The sequence below is a fragment of the Mytilus trossulus genome, chromosome 1 (genome assembly GCF_036588685.1).
Source record: "Mytilus trossulus isolate FHL-02 chromosome 1, PNRI_Mtr1.1.1.hap1, whole genome shotgun sequence".
In the NCBI taxonomy this organism is placed as follows: domain Eukaryota; kingdom Metazoa; phylum Mollusca; class Bivalvia; order Mytilida; family Mytilidae; genus Mytilus; species Mytilus trossulus.
The window spans coordinates 14,649,622-14,675,132 of record NC_086373.1 but is presented as its reverse complement, the minus strand read 5'-3'; the positions used below and the strand labels follow the sequence as shown (position 1 = coordinate 14,675,132).

General features: G+C 32.1%; 1 protein-coding gene across 1 annotated transcript; it reads left to right on the top strand.

The window, feature by feature from the left end:
• Positions 1-1,486: 1,486 nt before the first annotated feature.
• On the top strand, positions 1,487-25,181 carry LOC134722079 (secreted protein C-like). The gene is made up of 2 exons (XM_063585941.1): positions 1,487-1,566; positions 24,764-25,181. The coding sequence occupies exons 1-2, from the start codon at positions 1,487-1,489 to the stop codon at positions 25,179-25,181; spliced, it is 498 nt and encodes a 165-aa protein (XP_063442011.1).
• The last annotated feature ends 330 nt before the right edge of the window (positions 25,182-25,511 follow it).

Genomic DNA, 25,511 nt, shown 5'->3' with positions numbered 1-25,511 from the left:
CTGTTGCTGTACAACCCAATGCAAGGCGGTGTAAAAAGATTCAAATAGCGCCGAGCTAATACTGGCCCTAATTGGGCGGCATTTATTAAAGAAATATTGATTCTCAAATTTGAACCCCATCAGATCAAAATCACCCGGAGAGAGTCTTAGCAAACGAAAAGCCGATTTTACGTCGCACTTGGCCAAGAGCGTATTCTTTTTTCAATCTGTGAATCATATCGACAGCGTCGTCTATGCTTGAGTATTTTACAGATCAGTACTGCTTGTCAATAAAGTCATTAACGGAGTGATTTTTAGGAAAGGACAAATTATGAATTAACCTGAACTCTGAACTAGATTTTTTAGGGATAACCGAGATCGGAGAAACCCGAAAGGTGGGGAACGAAGGTTCTGAAAAAGAACCAGCTACCCTACCCAGGTTGATTTCTTTAAAGATTTTGTCCCTAGCTATGGTGGCTTTCTCCCCATTCATTTCTTTAGAATTAATATCCATAGGAAGTCTCGAACCGGAGTATTTTAGTTTAAACCCAGCTTCGAGACCTTGGATCAGGTCTAGCGCAACCTCTTGATGTGGGTAATTTTTGAGAGCTTTCTTTACTTCATCGACGTTTATTGGCGAATTACCTAGAGAATACAAATGCGTGTAACCTGCAAATTAAAAACAAAAACAAGCATAAATTAATTAACATGAGAAAATATAGTAAATACATTTGTGCTAGTACAAGGAGAGATCACTCGCTCATTTCTATGAAACAAGTTCAATTGTACTGAAATATATCTAAATATAATTTCTAGGAAAAATAATATTTACAAAAAAAGGAAAACAAAAACAAAGCGGAATTAATTTCTGCATTCTAAATAGGGATGACTACCATTACATTTCGAGCATTTGTGAGTAAATTTGCAATTCTTGCCAAATGTACAAGTACCCTTGTTATTGAATAATCTGCATGTAAACACGCGTCGTTGTCCTACATTTTGACTCGACGCCCCACCTGTCGATGAATTCCCACTATGCAATTGATGGTTATTGCCATTTGACAGTCCTGTATTAAAAGAAGGACTAACGTTCGGAGTAGATACACATAGCAACCACAGTTCCATATCGACAACTCCCCATGAAGAAAATGGGGAACAAACTTTACGTAATCTAAATTGCTCATCGTAATGAACCCAGCCTCCAGAGTAAACCATTGAGGCTGCCATTCTGACTGTTTGCATGTATTTGAAAAACTCCAGACCTTTGTTGGGCCATTTTTCAAGCATTACACTTCCATAAATCATGAATGCAGAAGTCCAGACATGAATACTTTTTATGGGACTTTTCTTTTGGTTAACTATGGATAAAACACCCCCTTTTACTACCAGTTCACCCTCTAAATATTGCTCGTTTACAAGGTCTCGGGTGGATTTAAGAAGAATGTTCAAGTCAATGAACTCACCGTTCCATATTTTTTCCTTAACTTTGACCTGAATATGGGATGAAATGGGATCAAAAACACTTGAAATGTATGAAGGGGATTGTTCTACTTGTAAACGAGTATCTAAAGACCCAGAACCCGACCCGTGAGAAACAAATTGATTTGAGACAGTTAACATACCAAGTTTGTTGTTTGCTGGACTTTTCACCCCGCTGGGGCCAGGTTGTGGAGTCAGTGGTAAAAAAGCTCCCCTTGGTCTGTCCAGTGCGTCTCCCTAGTTGCAATTTGGACTTTCTATATCCATCTCATCTTGAATCCTGAAAGGCACAACTGGGGGTTTCGGATGTTCGTCTGATACAATGTTAAAACTGGACCACTAGCAATTGCCGAATTAGAATCGGTCGCTGTTCTGGAAACTTGTACGGTTCTTGTGGTGTTTTGTGATTTAAGAAAGTGCTCTTCGTGTTGACGGCACTTTGCCTTTTCTAAATTGCTGTGAAACCTTTTTGGGAACATTACGAGGCCTTTTCGGTGGTTTCATATCTGGTTAGAAATCTATTAGTTGCGGATGTCGAAGATTTTTTGACGATTGTCTTTATAAAAACTTTCACTTATCTAGAGCGGCTAGTTCAAATGTGAGGCTGAAGTCACGTGATGTTTATAAGCCGGAAGCGATATGCGGATCCGAATGATAAAATATGTTATTTAAGGAAAATAAATATATTATTCAAATCTCTTTCATTAAATTGGTTTATCTTATAAGTGATACACCTTATTAACAAGGATTGACGACTTCATAAATGGGTTTTTTAATGATTTTTCATATTGTCAACGCTCAATTATAGCGTTTTATATTCTAATTGCTACCCTACGCGCGCCTATTTAAAAATAAAAAAAAATCGAACTTCATAAACATTGGTGTGATTATAAATCAAAAACACCCTAGTATCTTAAATTACGAGATGTTTTATACCATGGTCTTAGATTTTTTAAAGTAGTATTAGGAATAATAGTTGTCTGGTCGCGGTGAATCTATCGATTGTGTCCTATTCCATATATCGCGACATCTTAACGGAGTCTGCATTCTCATGGTGAGAAATGAAGGCCTACCAGAAGACGCATTCTATATTGACGCAGTAAGGTTAGTTCCTTTTGAACTTCTTGCAGCGAAATCCTCCTTTTTTATTGGATCGTATATTCAAAACAAATTCGAGAGTTTTGAAATATGGTGAACTATTTCTCTTAGGAGATTATTTTCATTCCAAAATGATCATGACAGGGAAAGATAAAAATGCGAAGCACAATCTCGTCTGTAGAAGTACCCTTATGAAAACGATCTTTCAAACTTGGTAAAGTTTGGTGTGGGAGATAATAATCTATATGTGGTACTTTAATGCACAAATGGTCATAATAATAAGGAATTATTTTCGTTATTTATTCCTCAATCATTTTTCAATGCGTTGAAAATTACAATCTATTCTAATATCTTCTTTTATGCGACTTATTAAGGCATGTTGAAATTAAATACTTTAAGTTCCAGGTCTCAGCAATGTACTTTAAGGTTTATGACCCCTTCTGTAGCCATTTTTGTACAAACTTTTCAAACTTCAATTGTATCAAAACTACAGATATGATGATAAATAGAGATAGGCCATTTTGTACATATACCAAGGGGAAACTTGATGCAAAGCATTAATATTTACTGTTTCATTGCATCTAATAGAAAAAGAGTACTTTGTGGCAAATAAACCAAGATTTTTATAGAAAATCCACAGCCTTCAATACAGAATTTTTTGTTAGAAAATTTGAAACATAGATTACTCAATTGCTTTTATATGATGTGCTTGTGTTTATTTTTTACAAAAAGTTCTAACCAACCTGTAAATTCCAAAATACCTCGTTCTAAGTCACTATAAAGTCGAGCGCACCCTAAAATATGTACTTGATTTGGTCAATATTTTTATTTGTTTTAACCAATAACTACATTGATAAACTTGTTTTATAGAAATCAATACTAGCACTGCATGCACTAATTCTATATTTATCAGTCATTTAATTGCCAAATATGAGAGTACAAGGATAAAGGCTGTGGATTCTATAAAATTTCTTTATGTTTAGCATTGAATCAACACAAGTGTACATAAACCTTAATCACCTTGAAACTCGATTTCTTGAAGAATCTCTGTAGTAAGTCAGTCAATTATCCCTCCCTGACACAAAGAAATCAAGATCGAAAGACTAATTTCGTACTGAGGTGATATTGATACAGCTTTTCAATTTGGTCAATTACTTCGATTTTCACAGCAGGCTTTCGTCTATGCATAAGACACAAAAAAGTCCCGGATGTCAGGTTTACGTTCTTAAATATGTTTTCGTGAAAATGAAAGTGTCTTCTCTCTGTTAATCGAATCTTTCTAGAAATGCCTCTGATTGCACTCTTCATTGAATATTAGGTAAGATATTTAATGTTCCTTGAGAAAGATATTTTTTGTTTTGTTTAATGTTTTTTTCCTTTTGAGAAGTATCCGGGATAGATTTTTCGATTGCTAACATATTTTACTGTGTTGTAAATTTAGCCGAAAATTTCCTTAATCTTTAAATTACAAAAAGAACATTTTACGGACACATTCATTCATGACTCCGTTTTGTGCAAATGTTGGTTGACCTTAATGTGTATATAGATACTATAGTACGAAAAACGAATAATACCCCATGCATTACAAATGCAGACGTTGATAATGTTGTAATCTTTTGAAAATTGCCTGGTTTTGCACTGTAGTTTATGTCACAGATTGGATTGCCGGTGTTTCTTTTTTTCATGTTACAGCACACAGATTATTTGCAGACAGGTCAACTAATTGAGCCAAGTGTTAGTTACATATGAGGAAAACGCACAGACTGCATTTAATTGTGCTCAAATATGTTTTGTTTTCAGGTTATCGTGTCTTTTTTCACAGATGTCACAAGATAAGCTTTTTTAGTTACATAAACAGTATAATAACAAAAATATTGAACTCAAGAGGAAAATTGTAACGAAACGTCCCTAAACAAATGGCAAAATCAAAAGCTCAAGTGATACAATTTGTTTTTATTTTTCCTATTTCTTTTATTTCTCTTTCTATTTCTATGCATATATCAATATAACAATATTCAGGATTGCCAGAAATAGTAAATCCGTTATGTAATATCATCAGCTAAAAATTGTATTCCGATATTTTTTTCTCAGTGAGATGTTACTCTTATTAGACATAGTAACAAGAAACTGAAGACGTGGGAATATGAAAGATTATGAAAAAAATCCATAAAAACGAGAAAAAGCATTAAAAAATATAATCAAAAACATTGTAGTATTCAAAAACCAAAAAGCTGAAGGTCATACAAAACTATTGAAAACAATATAAATATGTGAAAATTTGACAATTAATTGTAAACGCAACCTAGTTGAATAATTTACATACGAATAGAATAAATACGAAGGTCATCCTTATGCGTCGGGATATGCGACGGCTAACAATGGTTAATTTTGGTATTTTGCAAAACTTTGAAGTAATTGAAAAAATTCTGCTCCCGGAATATATCACCTAAGTCGTAACTGGTAAACAACTTTCTGAATTTGGGGTCATAAATGCTTTTCGATGTGGTACTTTTCTTTTGACATGTTAACTCTATGATTCGAGTGTCATCAATGAGTCTTTAGTAGACGAAACACACGTCTGCGAACAAAATTATAGTCCTGATATTTTTGAGGTTTTTGTCAAGCCGGCGACTTTTGTCGCATAAAGCTCGACATATGGATAGTGATCCGGCGGCGGCGGCGGCGTTAACTAAATATATTTTAAAAAGTGGAAAACCTGGATGCTTCATACTTTGTATATAGATGCCTCATGTTACGAAGTTTACGTCAGTCACATGTCCAATGTCCTTGACCTCATTTTCATGGTTCAGTGACTACTTGTAAAAAAATAAAGATTTTCTGTAATGTTCAATTCTCTCTTATTATAAGTAATAGGATAACTATATTAGGTATGTGCGTACCTTGCAAGGTCATCATGCCCGTCAGACAATTTTCACTTGACCTCGACCTCATTTCATGGATCAGTGAACAAGGTTAAGTTTTGGTGGTCAAGTCCATATCTCAGATACTATAAGCAATAGGTCTTGTATATTCGGTGTATGGGAGTATTGTAAGGTGTACATGTCCAACTGGCAAGTTTCTTCTGACCTTGACCTCATTTTCATGGTTCAGTGGTTGAAGTTAAGATTTTGGGTTTTGGTCTATTATTCTTATAATGTATGCAATAGGTCTACTATATTTGGTGTATGTAATGATTGTAAGGTGTACATGTCTAGCAGGCAGGTGTCATCTGACCTTGACCTCATTTTCATGGTTCAGTGGTGAAAGTTAAGTTTTTGAGTTTTGCTCAATACTATATGCAATAGGTCAACTATATTTGGTGTATGGAAATATTTTATGATCTATATGTAAGTCGCGCAGTTTTTTTTTTAACCTTGGCCTCATTTTCACGGTTCATTGATCAGTGTTAAGTTTTTGTGTTTTTGTGTTTTGGTCTGTTTTTCTTAAACTATAAGCAATATGTCAACTATATTTGTGTATATTTTCATGGTTCATTGGTCAATGTTTAGTTTTCTTGGTTGATATTAAGTTTATGTGACAGTTGTAATAAAGCTTTATATTTAGGACTATTAACTAAGTATCAATGATTATTAAAGAAGGCGAGACATTTCAGCGTATGCACTCTTGTTTTTATTGATATACAAATAATCTTACAGCTTATTTTATCAACAGGAGTAATGGTGGGCACACTAAAAAAAACTGTAAAACAAGCATGAAGTTTTTATACAAATAAAGCGACCTCTTATTCTTTAAAATCATTTATGGGCGATTACTTTGTTTATACAATGTAGTCATGTGTTCGATGCTATATTCCTGTTTGTCTTTACTCTGTATTCTTTAAATAATGTCCTCATTTCTTTATCAACAAAATTTGTCACACTAAACAGATTTTCAGTCGATCGGATTGAGGATTTATCGTCATTTGTTTTTTCATTGTGTATTTCTAACTTTGGAAATAAATAAATTTAAAGCTAATCAATCAATTTTATTTCACATTCGCTATTTCCTATTGTTTTGTCATGATATAGTCAATTATTAAATAGGTTACCTACCTGACGAAGATCAGCAAATTAGAAAAATATTGTATTCAGATAATTTTCTCTCAGTAAGATCTTGCTTCGATTGAATTTTTATAAACATGATGTTAAGAGATGAAAAACGTGGGAACAAGAAAAATCATTATACAAATCCATAGACACGATAAGTATCATATAACAGAAAAATCTATATAATTGTTGGTTTAAGATTCATATTCATAAATATTCAAAAATATTCAAAAATATTGTAATACATTGTCAATGAAAATATTAATGTTATAACTTGAATTTAAAAAAATAATCACGAAGGTCAGCGATATGTTTCTGATGCGTTTCTCTTTGCTTAATTTTATCACACAAGTCTAAGCAAAATTCTTAAAAAATGCGGAAAATGTCAACGAGACATTCAAATTTCAAAAGTCGAAGAAAAATAGATCACGCTCTTGCCAATTTTTTTTTAGCTAACACTAATTGGAAAACTAGACAGAACCTATTAATAACCATATCACAATATCCTTGTTTTTTAGTTTTCTGTCTACTTATTAATGGTGAATTCATAATATGACGATAGAAAGAAGCAGCAGGCCAGTAGTCATGATTTATGATAATCTGCTTTTGCGACAAACGTGGTTGGACTGCAACTATGAACTATAGAAGTTCTATGGAAATTTGTTTCAAAGTCCTTCTTTTAACAATTTTCATGAAACTATAAACATCAATTTGAATAGTGTTTGGTGGGTTTGTATCCCCTCGCAGCGACTGTTCCTTCATTCATATATTTAGTACTGTATTGAAACAACAGCGTCAAACCGAAAAAGGAAAAACAAAAAACCCTTTCAACACATGGATTGCCATCTTTTGTGTGTTACATCTACTATATACTACTAAGGCTTAAAGCAATTAATTGTTTTAAAGTATCAGTGTAATCGACTCATTGATAAATAAAACGTAAGAAATTTAAAGAATTTTGAGTTGTAGAATATTTTATGCGTAAACTGTTGATATCATGCAAAAGGACAATCTGGAACATCAACACTCCAGCAAATATATTGTGTTATAAAAACTGTTGTTACAAAATGTTGATTACATATTTTGAATTAAGCAATATATCCTCATCACGAAAAGCCCTTGCCCGGCTTAGCCTGAGCGTCATTGATGAGTCTTATGTGTACGAAATGCACGTCTGGCGTACAAAATTATAAGCCTGGTACCTTCGATAACTATTTACACCACAAGGTCAATGTCACTGCTAGCGGACGTTTCGTCCCCGAGGTATCACCAGCCCAGTAGTCAGCACTTCGGTGTTGACATGAATAACAATTATATGGTAATTTTAATAAATTTCCTGTTTACAAAAGTATGAATTTTTCGAAATACTAAGGATTTTCTAATCCCAGGCATAAATTACCTTAGCCGTATTTGGCATATTTTTCTTTGAAATTTTGGGTCCTCAATGCTCTTCAACTTTGTACTTCTTTGGCTTTATAACTATTTTGATCTGAGCGTCACTGATGAGTCAAACGTAAACTTGACGCGCGTCTGGTGTATTAAATTATAAGCCTGGTACCTTTGATAAACAATTAGCTTATACTTTTTGTTCATTTTTTAATTTTTGGATTTTCAAATAAATTATCCTCCAACATCACTGAAGAGACGTTTATTGTCTTATGCGCAGATTTGTTTTACTGCTTATGTATTGACACACTGCTTTTTGTTTGCAATTTGCACTTTGTCGGACGTTGCCTTTTCCCTAAATTTTGCCTGTGTTATCCCGCTTGTTATCCCGCATTTCTTCGGAAAATGCCTGTAAACAGAGTCAGGAATATGAGTTGTTTTCCACTAATTCTGTTAATTGATACATTTGATTTTGTCAGTTTTTTTATGAAATAAAACCTTTTTCAATTTACCATTGCAGTTTTGTTTTACTTTTTTTCCAATTTTCCTATTGTTCTGTTAAAAAGAAAATAGAAGCAAAGGTCATTATCCAAGTTTACATAAGCGGATTATGTGTGTATTTTTACTTATACTATATGAGTCATATTACTTCTAATCCCACAAACAAATTCACGGTAAGTTAAGTTGAATTCAATATCAGTAGAGTTATTGAGCTCAATGTCATCATCCTCAAATTGATTATTTTGAATGCATTGTCTACATCTCAAGGTGATGCTTAGTTTAAGGTTTGTCCTTTAAGGGTTTCAACTATCTTTCTTAGAAAAGATATCTTATAACCGACCAATAGAAATATAAGTTTACACAGAGTTAATCTTGGATGCGAACGGAAATTAAAGACGTTATCTGCGAAGCGTTTCCTGTTTTCCATCCTTCATAAAAGATAAGAAAGAAAATATAATACTGAGCTTAAAGATTTGTTGTAGGTTTAAAAATCCAATTACGCCATTCACAATAAAACGCTGTCCTCGTTTGAACTTTACAGAATGATCACCTACATTTCCTATCATATATATCTATGACTGAATGTACTCACCACATCTCCTTTTATTTATATCAATGACTGAACGTTCTCAAGAAGGCAACACATAGTAATTGTCATGCTATCGGGCTTTCTCATTAGTCTTATGTAATATTGTATAAAAAATGAGATGTGGTATGATTGCCAATGAGACAACTATCCACAAAAGACCAAAATGACAAAGACATTCACAACTATAGGTCACTGTACGGCCTTAAACAATGAACAAAGCCAATACCGCATAGTCCGCTATAAAAGGCCCCGATAAAACAATGTAAAACAATTCAAAGGAGAAAACTAACGGTCTTATTTATGTAAAAAAATGAACGAAAAACAAATATGTAAACAAACGACAACCACTGAATTACAGGTATTTATTGAATATATTATAACTCTATTCTTCCACTGTACACTTGATATTCACTAACACGTCCGCTCTTTCACCAGGTCACAAATCTATTCAGTTAATGTATATGTCGTCTGAAAATTGCATTGTTGTACAGGTAATAATAATTTCAAAATCATTGTGCATGTTATAATGTGTGCAATACTAAAATACAAGTTATAACATGTACAAATGTACTTCGTAAATGGTGTAACATGTAAGAATGATTGCTTATATATATATATATATATCTTAAATATTTGTTTGCATCATGTATCAGTTGGGCATTTAATTGATGTGTCCGATATTCGGTCGTGTTTGGTGAAGTTGTATACACTAATGTTCAAACTAATTGACTGTAACTAGTATCAAAGTTTTGTTATATAGCTCTTAATGCATTAAGGTATTTGTACATTCTTTGCTTTTACATTTTGAAATTTCGCTCTTTTACTTTCCGGTGAAAGTAAATCAGGAAGACAGTTTGGAATGCACGAAATTAAGAAAGAGGTTATTAGTTTAAAAAGTCGCTACCAGTTAAAAGCTTGCACCACGAGTTGAAAAAGTCTTCCCGTTTTTGACCTTTAAATGATTAGGTAGATTATTTGTTTTTGTTCAGTTGTTGTCTTCCATTACGCATTAAATAAAAATCATGCAACTCCATAATTGCTGTTGTATGAGTCACTATGATGTAAATTCTCATTGTAAGCTTTTCTGTGATGCTTCTCCTCTATTTACACTGAATTTCAGGATACTTAAAATATTGACTTTGTTTCAATCCTCTTAAGTGTAGATTATTTGACTGAATGACGTGTAGTGCATTGATTGTCAATAATAAACAAACGGTAAATATTACAATTGAAATATACGATTTAAACCTATAACTGAAATGTAACTGTTAAGTAATTGCATACACAGGAACTGGACTTAAACACAATGTTGTGATTGCTTTCAGTATATTATCATATACACTTTAAAAGAGCTTATCAATCATATTTAACATCATAACTGATTGTTTTTAAAGTGCAAATTGCTGACTGTAATCTAGAACCTATTTTATCTATAAACCATTCTTTTGTTGCATGTTGCATATATTTATAATACAGCTAATATACAATGGTTCAGCCATTCACAATAATTAGCTATGGTAATGGATATATGGAAACTTGAGGCTAATATTAAAGCAAACCTTGAAACAAAATCCATAAAATAAAATCATAATCAAGAAGGTCTCTGAAAAGATAACAATCAGTGAGCATCTGGTACGGAAAGCGCGCCCTTCCTACAATTATTTTCTTCACTATTACATACGTCAGATCCTGTACATAAACAATGCAGTTCGTTAGTACGAAATATGATTTAATTGATTATCATTTATATCAAATAACTCTAGAACATCTGAACCGCGAAGATTGGACAACACATGTATTAGAGTATAATATAAATGTGAATTAGGATTAAACAAAAATACTTGTCTGAAAATTGGCATTTTCAGTATTTCTGTTAAGCATTTTGATATTGCCATTGGATAAGTTGAAGTTTCCGTTTTGAAAGTTCCTTGGAGTTTGGTAATGTTGTTATTTTAGTATTTTCTGGGGCAGCACCCAACAGGAGGATCTTATATTAAACGGACATCTTCTTACTTCTTACACTGAAGACGCCTTATATATAATCAAACCTACTTGTCAAAAAATCGCATTAAATGCACTCTTATATCCAATGTTTCAAAAATATAACTTCATCATTACTCAATTCATTTACATGTTTGATAGCCTAAACATTAAATATCCGTTACTTACTGTGTTATCTAATAGAAAAACATCAATTTATTTCAATCGTATTTGTGATTTTGAATATTTTTTCGTAAAATTTGGAAGTTTGTCATATATTACGTTCCTAGATTTCGTCTTCGGTGTCTATGGCGAAAACAATAGTTTCAATCTGTGGTTAACGGTTTTTTTCGGGGTTGGGGGGGGGGGGGGGGGGGGGGCATCAATGCCTTTGTTCAACACACATGGCATGTTCTGAAATTAGGACAGAGCTTCTTTTTGAACAAAATACAGTGTCCAGCGCAAAATGTTCAAAATATTATTTAAATTTTTCCGTATTTTACTTATAAATGGATTTAGTTTTTTTTACAGTTAACTTCTGATTTTGTTTGCAGTAAAATTGTTAATCATCAAAAACTTTGACAAACCTTCATTAAATTTTATAAAAAGTAGACAGTATCTAGAGCAAAATTGTGCAAATATGAATCTTCATTTTTTACTGATAAATTGATTTAGTTTTTTTTTAAGTTAACACTTCAGCTTGGTCTGAAGATATAGTTTTACAGTCATAAATAACTTTGTCAAAGTTTCATGAACATTTATGAAATTTGGTCAGAAGCTTGTTTATGATAAAATATTGTATCCAGAGCAAAATGTTCTTTTTTCAGATTTTCAATGATTAAATGGACTAAATGTTTTACAGATATTAAGTATATGCAGTGGGTAGATATATGATAGTCATCCGGAAGTCGGATAGACTGAATGATATCAATTATTTTTATATAGACAGATAGCAATACAAAATGCAAATTATTTTGATTATAAAGAGTTTTTCTAGATTAGCAATGTCTTGATTATCTCATTGGGATTATAACTGCTTCACAAAATATAAATCAATACATTCTTTCTGAATTGGCATCAATAAATATTTTTCTTTATGTTCATTGTAAAATTTACACCGTGGGGTCATTAAATGAAATTGGATATCCTTCAGTTATCATGGTTTTCATTAAAACAGGATCGTATATATGAAAGACCTTCTCTCAAATTATGGAATTCGTTTTAATGCATGAATCATGCTTTAGATATATATAAAAAAAAAACACAATCGGGCTGACGCCCTTATGAGTGTATTCAACTTCTCTACATGAAATATACAAGTACAATCGTACATTCAAAAGTGCAACAACCAATAGACATAATTGTTTTGAATGTACTAAATATTAACCAGTTTAACTGCAAAATTAACAACCTCAACAATTAATTTTATACCACTACTGAATGTGATTTTCACCATTCCACTAGTTCTTAGAAATGTCATCCTAAGTATAACAAATACAAAATATATCTTTGTTACTGTGACTTGACTGCTAGTGTTGATATCCGACTATAGCACTTCATTCAAAAATTTGACCCAATTGCAATGTGTTCACAAAGAACAAAACTGTTCAACTGGTCAGAAATTTGAACAAACTGCTGTAGAAATTCACAGTTAAGTCGTGAAACTGCAAGGTGATAAAATAATAACATACTTACAATCTATAAGACTTTAAGTTCACATTACTTGATTTGAAAACAGTGTATCAGTTTGTATAGATATTTTATAGTCATTTTCATGCTAAAGGTGAAATGTAATTTTGAATTCCTATAGAAATGTGCAAACTAAGCTTTCATATAGTTTTTCTTTCAAAATGTCTTTTATATTCACAAGAATTACACATTGCAAGAATTGAAACATTTCATATTCAGTAAAATATGGGTGAAATTATAATATGTTTGTAGGAAGTTTCCATGGGGAGATAATATTTTTTTCTTTCAAAAGAATAATGTTTTAGGCGAGGTTTTCAGTTATATTCCCATGGAAACTAAAAGCATTATTATTTCACACATATTTTTATCGAATATATGATGTTTTACTTCAAATGATGTCTGATTTTTATGAATATGGACGACTTTTCAAAAGAAAAATTATATGAAAGCTTAGTTTGGACATCTTTATTTCAATTCAAAACAACTACATTTCACCTCATGTATGCTAATAGTGACTATAATATATCTATACAAACTGTGAGACAGATTATGTCACATCAACATCAAAGTGGAGTTAAAACCCTATAGGATTGTAAGTATATTTTATATTATTACCTTGCACATTCACAATTTGACTGAACAGTTTGTTCAAAATTCTGACCAGTTGAACAGTTTGGTTTTATACAACAAATTGCAATTTGGTAAGAATTTTGAATGAGTTGTAATAGTCGGATAGCAACACTAACAGTCAAGTCACTGTAACAGAAGAAAGACAGCATCTCACTGGCATTTGCAACCTTTTATGTTTTCATTTTACACGCTACTGTCCCATATAATTAACATGTCCTCCGATGGGTTTAATCATTTTTAATGACAAGTAATAAAACATAATTCATTCTTTTTCATTGGATTTTTATTGGCTAATTGTCAACGTTGAATAGCAAAAAGGTAATTCCACATGGACAAACCAATAATGTGACGCTTTATATTATTTTATTAAAAATTTTGATTGATTTAGAATATCGTGATACATTTGTTCTTGTCACTGATTATCAAATAAAGTATTGTGTCTGGTTGTGATTTCGTGAATTGGGATAAATTTCGAGTGTAATCAGATTTGATAAAATCTCTTATTTCACAAACATGAGTTTTATTAATATTTTTCAACTTAAAATTGACCTTAAACAGTTTTGGCACTTTTCGGGTTTATTTTCTTAGACGTTAATATTTCCTCTTTGCATAGGAGTAATATTGATAAATGTTTCTCCAAAACTACGAACCGGTGATGATTTGATATTCAGGCGACAAACTGCAATCAAGCTTAAAGTCTTTCCTCATTTCATTGAACCTGTATTGACAAATATATATATATATATTGCATTCCCCACTTCATTAGAACTTCGTCGAAATATTTTTGTTTTTCCTCCAGTTGATGAAAACTGTATCATCATATCTTTTTGCCATTCTTCCATTCTTCCATTTAGTAAAAATATGAACGACATGTTTTTCATCAATCATCCACTTAATACAAACCGTTTCGACACTCTATTTTCATACATCTATTTAGTAAAAACAAGGGCGACATGTTTTGCAATTATCGCAGTAAGAGTATAACCGTATTGATTTCACGTCGTCAACCTAAGGAAAATTGCAGCGAAATCATTTTGTCATTTTCTGCTAAATAAAGACTGCATCTTCATTTCGTTGGTCATTCCTCCTCTAAAAAAGACTGCATCTACTTTTTTTGTTCTTTCCGCCGTTAATAAAGACTGCATCGAAACAAGCAATTCATTTTATACCACTACTGAATATGATCTACTAGTTCTTAGAAGGATCATTCTTTAACCGTAAAAAACATGAAAAATATGTTTGTTAACAGAAGCATCCCACTGGCACAGGACAATATGTCATCAAAAGGGTTTAATTATATTAACGACAAGTAATAAAAAAATAATTGATTCATTTTTTTTCATTGGATTTTTATTGGCTAATTGTCAACGTTGATTCAGCAAATTGGAAATTCCACATGGACATAACAATGATGTGTCGCTTTATATTATTTTATTGAGATTTCTGGGTATTTTAGAAAATCGTGATACATTTGTTCTTATCACTGATTATCAAATAAAGTCTAGTGTCCGGTTGTAATTGTATGGAAAGTTCCGTGTTTTATTTCGAGTGTAATGATAAGCAATCGAATTATCTCTTAATTTAGTTTTCACACTTTCGGTTTTCGTGTTCTTACTTTCTAAACGTAAGTTATCGGAGAGAAACTTATAACAGCTTCTCTCAAGATACGTATCGGTCATGATGTGATAATGATTAATTCGACAAACTGTTATAAACTTTGTTGAAATTCCCTTTTTTATGAAATCAGTATAGACATTTTTTTCCATTCCCCCTCAACTTCATTGACATCATTATTTTATTTACATAAACTTAAAATGAAGTTATTATTAAAGCATAGTTATAAGTGTTGCTTAACTGTATCCATATGGTCAATACATTGTCAAGTATTATCATCATTGACCTTTTAACTAGACTACTTACCGGATTTGTTTTAACAGAAGAAACATGATGGGTGAAGCAGAACCTCCTTACCCTTCATGCCACCTGAGACCAACATTCGTTTTGCTAAGTCATTAGTTTCAATGCTGTTTTTTGTGTTTTGTGTTTATAATGTTTATCTGTTTGTCTTTTTCTTTTTTTAGATAATGCCTTGATAGTTTATTTTCGATTTATTAGTTTGAATGTCCTTGTGGTATCTTTCGACTCTCTTTTAACGATACTCCCGTACTTGTATTTCCTATCATGATTTTCTTGATAGAGGTTTGCTGTTTACAAGGTAGCTATTAAACCAGGAGTTCCAAACTGTGAAGTTGAAATCATTCCTTCGTTAATTTTACAGACGCCATCACGAGTTGGATGACCGTTACACCACTGGGTCGATGCCTCTGCTGGTGGACGTTTCGTCCCCGAGGGTATCACCAGCCCAGTAGTCAGCACTTCGGTGTTGACATGAATATCAATTATGTGGTCATTTTTATAAATTTCCTGTTTACAAAACTTTGAATTTTTCGAAAAACTAAGGATTTTCTTATCCCAGGCATAGATTACCTTAGCCGTATTTGGCACAACTTTTTGAAATTTTGGATCCTCAATGCTCTTCAACTTTGTATTTGTTTGGTTTATAACTATTTCGATATGAGCGTCACTGATGAGTCTTATGTAGACGAAACGCGCGTCTGGCGTACTAAATTATAATCCTGGTACCTTTAATAACTATAATGGAATAACCATTTCACAGAAAATATCAGATATGTTTCTTACGTCGTAACTACAATTATCATCCCCTTTCATGAGAGTGACTTACCGAATTAGAATATTTACCAGATTTGCTATAACATAAACAACACGACAGGTGCCACATGTGGAGCAGGATCTGCTTATTATTCCGGAGCACCTGAGATCACCCCTACTTTTTGGTGGGGTTCGTGTTGTTATTCTTTTTTTTTTTTTATGTTGTTTCATGTGTACTATTGTTAATCTGTTTGTTTTTTTCTTTTTAAGACATGGCCTTGTAAGTTTATTTTCAATTTATGAGTTTGAATGTCCTTGTGGTATCTCTTGACTCTCTAATAATGTTAATCCTTTACATAAATAAGACTAAGTGAAATCAGAGAAACAAGTTATATATGTATATATAATATTTTCTATATAGGCATAGCTAATTCCAAGTACATTTGTATTATGTTCATATAAAAATATATAAAATATCATCACGAACTATATAGCTAGTCATGTGTTTTATTATCTATTTATATAAAAAAAAAGCAAATATTTATTAGATATATTAAATGTTAACATTAGCACCAACTCTCAATAATGTATTTAAAGTATTTACATAAACATACAGATTTACACTTTGAAGAGTCGACTATTTCTGCTTTTGTAGGATGTATTTTATAATGATGCTCTTTAGCATATATGTCTATTAGATTAAGCATTATTTGTAGCTCATACTCGTTGTTTGAGATGAAGGCTATATCATCAGCACAAGTTGGTGCACCTACATATATGTCTCCCAAATGATAACCCAATGAGTTCTGCTCTGGCTCTACTAATAGGTCTTGTACAAATATTTTGTATAAGTGTGTTGAAAGTATACCGCCTTGCCTTACTCCTTGCTTGATTTTAAATGGTTCACTAAGTCCATCCATCCATTTTACTTTGGAACTAAGCCCTTCATATAGTTCTGTTAGTATTTTCCAATAAGTTGAATGTATATTTTGGTCAAGAGCCTTATCCATTAAGATGATATACTGTACGACATCAAATGCTGATTGTACGTCAAGAACAGATATAAAGAAGTTTTTAGTTGATTTTTTTATTTCATATCGATCTTCTGATATGAGCAGGCTTGACATGATTAGTGACAATCCTTCTGTAAATCCAAATTGTAGGAGTGTTTAAATAAAGTTCGCGTTACATTCATTATAAAACTAATTTTGAAGACATATTATTATCCAGTAGTTGTCACGAACACGGTACTTGTCTATCCCATATTCATGTATTTGGTTTTGATGTTATATTTGTTATTCTCGTTGGATTTTGTCTGATGCTTGGTCCGTTTCTGTGTGTGTTACATTTCAGTGTTGTGTCGATGTTCTCCTCTTATATTTATTACGTTTCCCTCGGTTTTAGTTTGTTACCCCGATTTTATTTTTTGTCTATGGATTTATGAGTTTTGAACAGCGGTATACTACTGTTGCCTTTATTTAAGATCAATCAACATGTTAAAACAAAATAAAGTATTGTCATACCAGTACACATAATACTTGTCGACAGCTTATTTTTTTTTTTTTAAAGACAACTGGTTTTATTTTAACACTTATTTTGGGATACTTTATAGCTTGTTGTTCGATGTGAACCAGGGCTCCATGTTGAAGTCCGTACCTTGACCTATAGTGGTTAACTTTTATAAATTGTTATTTGGATGGAGAGTTGTCTTATTAGCACTCATACCCCATCTTCCTATATCTATCTACCTAACATATTACTGAGGTTACTTGTACAATAAAAACATAAACATGCACCCTTACATTTGAAATGTCAAAAAATATAATTTATTTTTAAATACATTTATTGTTGTTTGCATGTTTGAAAGCATACACAATAAATTTCCGTCACTAATTGCGTTTACCCATTCAAATGCATTCTTAAGATTCCATATAGGTGGTGCTATAACATATCTATATGATTGATTCATTCGAATGTCAAAGGCTTTTTACTTAATAATTGCAAGTTTCGAACGGAGATGTGCAAGGGACTGATATATGTTAAGGGTGGAGATTAATATATGGAATTGTAAAACCAAAAAAAGAAAAAAATGGAGTTTTTAATTTTCGATTGAATTTAGAACACATAAACTAGAATCACAAAATTTCCTAAGAAAACCAGAAACAATTCATAGAACCGTGATAAATGATCTTGGTGAATTTAAGCATAAGCAATATGTCGTGTGCCTTTAGTGAAGCAGATTCTGTTTACCTTCCGTAACATCAGCAATAACCTTTCGTCTTTTATTGGTTTCGTGTGTTTCGTGTATTTTGTGGACTGCAATGTCTTTTTGTCGTTTTATTTTTTTTTCGCAATTTCGTTGTCATTTTGTCAACGACTTTTGCCTTGAATGTCCTTTTGGTATCTTGCGACAATTTTACGCGCCGAAACTGTCAACGAAATTGTCATTAATTATGAACATATTGACATTATTTTCTTTTTGATGACTTATTTGCCTGCAAATAATCAAAGATGGCATTCAAAAGGACCCAACTGAGGTCGAATTATGTTTTTGCAAGACCATTATATCAACCAGCTTTGAGCTGATTTTTTTAAGTGACTGCCTTAAGCAAATTTACCTTTCAATATTAAAAGTGGTTGCAACAAATTCGTGGATATGAAACTCGGCCGCATACTGCAACTAATAAGTTTCAACTTCATTTCATTTTATTTTTTAAATTACTAGAAAGTAGGTTATGAATGAGTGAATGTTAAAATGTCTTAGAAGGAAGGATAGTAAGGTACCTAAGGGACATTCAAACTCATAGATTGAAAATAAATTGACACCGCCATACACAATTACTTATGTCTAAACAGTAACGTACTTTTTGCCGGATGTTATCTAATAGTCAACCTGAAGTTGTATCGACCATACGATAACAATTAATGATATACAGACAGAAGAAATACGAAGCGATAAATCCGACTGAGCTATTTTTCTAATATTTTTAATATCTCATTTGAATTGTATTCGTTCTCAAAACATAAATCAATGTATTCTATCTTGGCATTAATTCAATTTGTCTTTTTTTCCTAATCAACATATCTGTCCAATGGATTTATTAATTTTTATTAATTTACCACAAATAAGAAAATATTTCTAATTGATTTTTTTCATTTCAATTTAATAGGCTAACTGTCATCGTTGGATCAGCAAATCGGATATTCACCTGGATTAACAATGACGTGTGGCTTTATAGTATCCTGTTGAGATTATCATGTGATTTAGTGGATCGTGATACATTTTTCTTATTACTGATTATCTAATGAATGGTTTATGAAGCATCCGGTTGAGATAGTATTATTTTTCGCGGTTGAATCGGTCCGGGTTTAAGTGAAATGAAATATATGCGATTAAGTCATTTGTCTCTTATTTCACAAGTTCATCAGTTTAGTTCACAACAGTCCAAATTAAAACTGACCTTAAAAGGTATATTAAACAGTCGAGGCATTTTCGATTTTTCGCCTTTCGATGGTGTAATATGTTCGACTTTACAAACTTATGGTCTAGGGTCTAATCCATCAAATTGAAATAAAAGATACAACAGATACACCCTACGCAGATACTTTGATACTAGTAATCTGTATTTACAGTCCAAAGCCGATATTAAATGTACATCTCTAAAGCTGTATATAACTGTACAGCTGCAACCCTGTATATAAACTACATCTGTTAAGTTGTATATCAACTGTACAACTGTTAAGTTATATTTCAATTGTACAACTGTAAATATAAAAAAAGAAGATGTGGTATGATTGCCAATAGAGACAACTATCCACAAAAGACCAAAATGACACAGACATGATAGCTGTAAAAAGACTTGATATCTGTGACGCAGTATACAAATTTTAAACTGTACGCCTGTAAAGATTTTTATATAGTGTATATCAGTAGAACTGTATTTAAACTTTGCTTATACATGTACACAGATTTAATTATGTGCAGCTTACGTTCATGTTAACGGAGTTGCAGTTTATATACAGCTTTCAAAAATGTACAGTTGATATACAATTTTATAGATGTACAGTCTATATTTGTCTAAAAAGATGTACAGTTTTTATACAGGTTTATATATATATACAGTTGATATACAGCTTTACAGATGTACAGTTGGTATACAGCTTTACAGATGTACAGTTGATATATAGCTTTACACGGATTTTTTGTGTTCCTAAAATTTGCTGTTACAAAATATTAGAAAGAATGTATCTCCCTCATGCTCTGATTCCTTTTACGGATTTGGCTATACTTTTTGGACCTTTTGGATTATAGCTCTTCATCTTTTAAATAAGCTTTGGATTTCAAATGTTTTGGCCACGAGCATCACTGAAGAGACATGTATTGTCGAAATGCGCATCCGGTGCAAGAAAATTGGTATCGTTAATTGTATTTACAGATGTACAGTTGGTATAAAGCTTTAAAGATGTACAGTTTATATACAGCTTTACAGATGTACAGTTTATATAGAGCTTTACAGATGTACAGTTTATATACAGCCTTACATATGTACAGTTTATATACAGCTTTACATATTTACATCTTAATGCATCTCTAGAACTGTACATCAAGATTACTTGTACTTAAGTAGCTGTGTACTTAATATCTTGATTTTCATCTATCAGCTGTTTATGAGGTCGATTGAAAAATGTGTTTTAAGAAAGAAATAATGGAAAACATAATTTTTTTTTTATAAGGAAGAGCATTCTAGCAGCGCTTACATTCAGATTTTATTACATGTGCTCGTTACCGCCCTCAGAACAAGTATAGTAAACAAAACATGATAATCTCTGATTGATAATAGTAATTGAAATCAGTTCACATGATGTCTGCTCTTTAACTTCATTGCCTTAATGCGTTAAAACTATCTCTTTATCGTTACAACATTCAATATAAACTATTTACGTTAATTTTAGTATGTTAAAATAATTAACCTTTTATCCGTCATTCAAAATAGCAGTTTTTAAACATTTGTTTTTTCCTTTACACGTAACATAAAAAAAGTAACGAAGTAAATGAAAATTTCTTCTTTACTGATTTTAGAATTATTTATTTATTCTAAGTTCATTTGTTGTTTGTGTTTGATATTTTTTTCTTTTACTTTTTATGAGGATACATTTCAAAACAGGTATCATTCAACACAAGCACGCAAAATTAGCTGATATGTTTCTGGTATGATTTTTAATATCAAAACTGTTGTTGAGCTTTTCCTAAAGTATATATCAATCAACTTAAGAAGAAAAGACATTTCACACTTTGTTTAAACGACAAGTACAAAGTTAAACAACATTAAACACAAAGTACACATAAACTAACCATGCGGTAATACGGTGGATTCACTAGTGGGAACCGTCGTAATTCCCCCTTTTTTTATGTAGATCAACTGCAATAGAGAATACAAGGTATTTAATTTTGTTTAAAAGACCATACTATTTTGTCCCTAGAATATTGCCCTCAAAACGTAGTAAATAAACTCATCATAGATACCAGGACTGAACTTTGTATATACGCCAGACGCGCGTTTCGTCATAAGACTCATCAGTGACGCTCGAATCCAAAAAAAGTTAAAAATGCCAAATAAAGTACGAATTTGAAGAGCATTGAGGACTAAAATTCCTAAAAAAAATTGCCAAGTAATGCTTAGGTAATCTATGCCTGAGGTAGAACAGCCTTAGTATTTCCATTTGTTCCGCTAAGGTTGCTCGTTGTTTAACAAACATCTGATCTTTCATCTTTTGGCATGCCACAAAACAAGGTTCAATCCACCATTTTCTTCTTACAATGTCCAGTACCAAGTCAGGAAAATGGCCATGGTTATATTATAGTTCATTTCTGTGAGTGTTACATTTTAATGTTGTGTTTCTGTTGTGTCGTAGTTCTTCTCTTATATTCTTCACTCAGTTGTAGCTTGTAACCCGGATTTGTTTTTTCCTCATTCGATTTATGAATTTCGAACAGCAGTATACTACTGTTGCCTTTATCTTTCATTTATATGTTATAAGCGGTGATCCTAATGCATATACAGGACTATTCCATCTGAAGTCAGAATAAAATGTTGCCAGATTTTTTATATATACCATGGAAGGCTAAAACACGCCATAACAAATATCCACAAACGAATTTTATCTTAGAGTTGTACTCTTTTTTGAATTTTGCATCAATAATGTAATTTTTACTTTCATGGTAACATATGTTTGCTTTGTAGTGATTTTGTTTGAGCATATTTTGCATTACATTATCTGTTCTTTAAGATTTGAAACCACTTCTCAATCGAATTAATGGCTATGTTCATAAAGGAGGAGAGTACCAGATGTAAAAGTAGAAAATGGTTTTCATTCTTAAGCTACAGTTCAAATGTACAACTATGCGATTGAACGAGGGACATATTGGACAATATACGTCGATCTTCAAATTCTGTATCCCTCCAGCATAAGGTTCTGTTTTAAAAACTGAGCTAGAAGTCACTCGAAACATAAGCCTTTAGCCTTTTAAGCTATTGTTTTTTTTTCAACTGCACAGACGTTGTACTCAATTACCTTATTATGTAGATCGGCGAGTCACGAAGCCAAAAGATTAATTGCAGGCTTATAAAATGTTGTGAATTGTATGGTCTGTGTTATCCATAAACATTCATATATTTAGATAGATAAATATCAACAACAAAAAACTAGTCAATCCTTGTAAAAATTCAGGAATGAACGAATTTCAATTTTATTCTGCGTATTTTCAGATTAGAGAACAAATTTACAATCTGATCAAATCAAAAGCTATTAAATCAGACATTATAATAATTTCTTTGTACCGAAAATATTAAAAACAAAAACTTGTTAATATCAACGCCTTATCTCATTTGTGTCATAAAAGCGTTTACTTAAACTGATTTCGTTATCTATTTTTGGAATTCTTTCTCTGATTACTATTAGTTTTTATAATGTAATATCGAAACCAAAGTATAGAAATCAAATTATAGCATAAGTACTAGTAAATCTGAGTACGGTTCATAAATATTTTGATATGAGCGTCACTAATGAGTCTTATGTAGACGAAACGCGCGTCTGGCATACGTACTAAAATTATTATCCTGGTACCTTTGATAACTAATTATATAACTGAAATTAAATAATTAAGTTTGGGCTGAAAAGACATTTGGAAATAAATATCTTTTCTAGTAAAGTGATGACATGTAAGTTTTTAGGAGCCCCGACGTTACAAACAATCATTGTTAAACTATTGACTATTTCAGTCGTTTTGTTCAGTAGAACTACTTAAAGTTGTGACAAAAAATTAACAAAGAGAAAGCAAAAGATACCATAGCGATTTTCAAAATCATAAGTAAAACACCAAATGCCATGACGAATAACGAAAAATATCAAATTCAACCCAAAACAACAGCAAACATATCTTAACATAGTAGATTAAAAACCGAGTACCGTGTACCTCACAAAAAACTAGTGGTTATCTCAGGTGCTCCTGATGGGTATTACCAATCCATTTCAAGCTGCTGATTATTCAAACTATAGATGCATTCGCCTTGTATTCAAATTAATCTCTTTTTCTTCTTCTGATATACAGTTACAGCTTCATTAATATTGAATATTACGAACTGTTACATGCGCGGAGTATATGACTAAAAGAATATGAACAAAACTTTATCTTTAAATTTGCAGAATACTTGGTGATATTTACATGAAAGAAAAAAAAAAGAAATCTGTTTTGAAGTTTCAGATTAAGTTTAAGAAGTGCATAATTTTCCACTAAAATTTTAAGATGTGTGTTTGCTTTGTTCTATGATTATCAAAATAACCCTGTATGAGCTTCATTGATACTGCATAACAAGTTTTTAACCATTTTAAATCTTCAATTTCTAGTTGAAAGAATTAAGAGTGATATTCATAGAGGAGAATAGTGCCAGACGTAAACAAAGGACATAACAGTCTGCCAACAACTATGAATAAACAAATATGCAAAACTGGGACAAAACGCAGAACCGTTTGGACAATTGAAAAATCGTCCTACCAACTGGTTAAAAGGAATACTTGAACTCATGACCCCTTTCTATAGTACGAAATCGTTTAACAAACTGAGCTGTTATTGTACTTTGGCCATCATCATATCAGTTTATGACTATTGCAGTTGAGCTAGAGTTGTATCTATCATCTTAATTAGAAGACTAGCGCCTTATAGAACTAAATGTGTGGAGTTCAATGTAAGGCGGGTATAGTGTACGGAAATTTATGATCGCGTTAACAATTTACATATACACAAGTTTGAATATATATGAACAACAAAACAAAACAAAAAAAAAACCTAATAAATCATTGTAACTATTATTAAAGAAAAGGATCTTTAATATAAGTTTCTTATGTATAATTCGGAGTTTAGTAATATACATATTTGTTTAGGAACCAGCTGAAGGACGCCTCCGAGTTGCAGGAGTTCTTTGCTGCATTGAAGACCCATTGGTGGCCTTCGATTTTTGTCTTCTCTATGGTCGAGTTGTTGTCTTTTCTACACATTCCCAATTTCCATACATAATTTTATTATGCTGGAATTTTCATTTTAATCTAAGTATTTGTAATTGTTATATGAAAACTAATTCAATTTCTGAACATTATTTATTCATTACAATAAAACAAATCAGTAAATTATAACTGCAAAAGTTGCTTCTCTGCATTCAAGTGGTCAATCACCATCAAGTGGTCAATCACCATCAAGTGGTCAATCACCATCAAGTGGTCAATCACCATCAAGTGGTCAATCACCATCAAGTGGTCAATCACCATCAAGTGGTCAATCACCATCAAGTGGTCAATCACCATCAAGTGGTCAATCACCATCAAGTGGTCAATCACCATCAAGTAGTCAATCACCATCAAGTGGTCAATCACCATCAAGTGGTCAATCACCATCAAGTGGTCAATCACCATCAAGTGGTCAATCACCATCAAGTGGTCAATCACCATCAAGTGGTCAATCACCATCAAGTGGTCAATCACCATCAAGTGGTCAATCACCATCAAGTAGTCAATCACCATCAAGTGGTCAATCACCATCAAGTGGTCAATCACCATCAAGTGCTGTCATCTTAGTACTGTGAATGTAATCATTACATTACAGTGACTAAATAAACACATTAAAACCTTCCACTTCTATCAATGTATTATTTCCAATATGGTCTAAACTGATTTAATAAAACACATTCGTATTCTAATCAGATCGAAATATATCAAATATCATCACGAAATAATCAGACATTGTAATTATCTCTTTGTAAAGATAAAAGGAAAATAACATTAGATGTTGACCTAAGTGTTGACTATCAGTAATGAAAATAAAGCATTCAATTCAACGAACTTCTTTTATTTTTGGTAGTCTTGCTCTGATTACTTCGTAGCTGTTTAAGCTGGATCTGGATGTAGATTTTCTT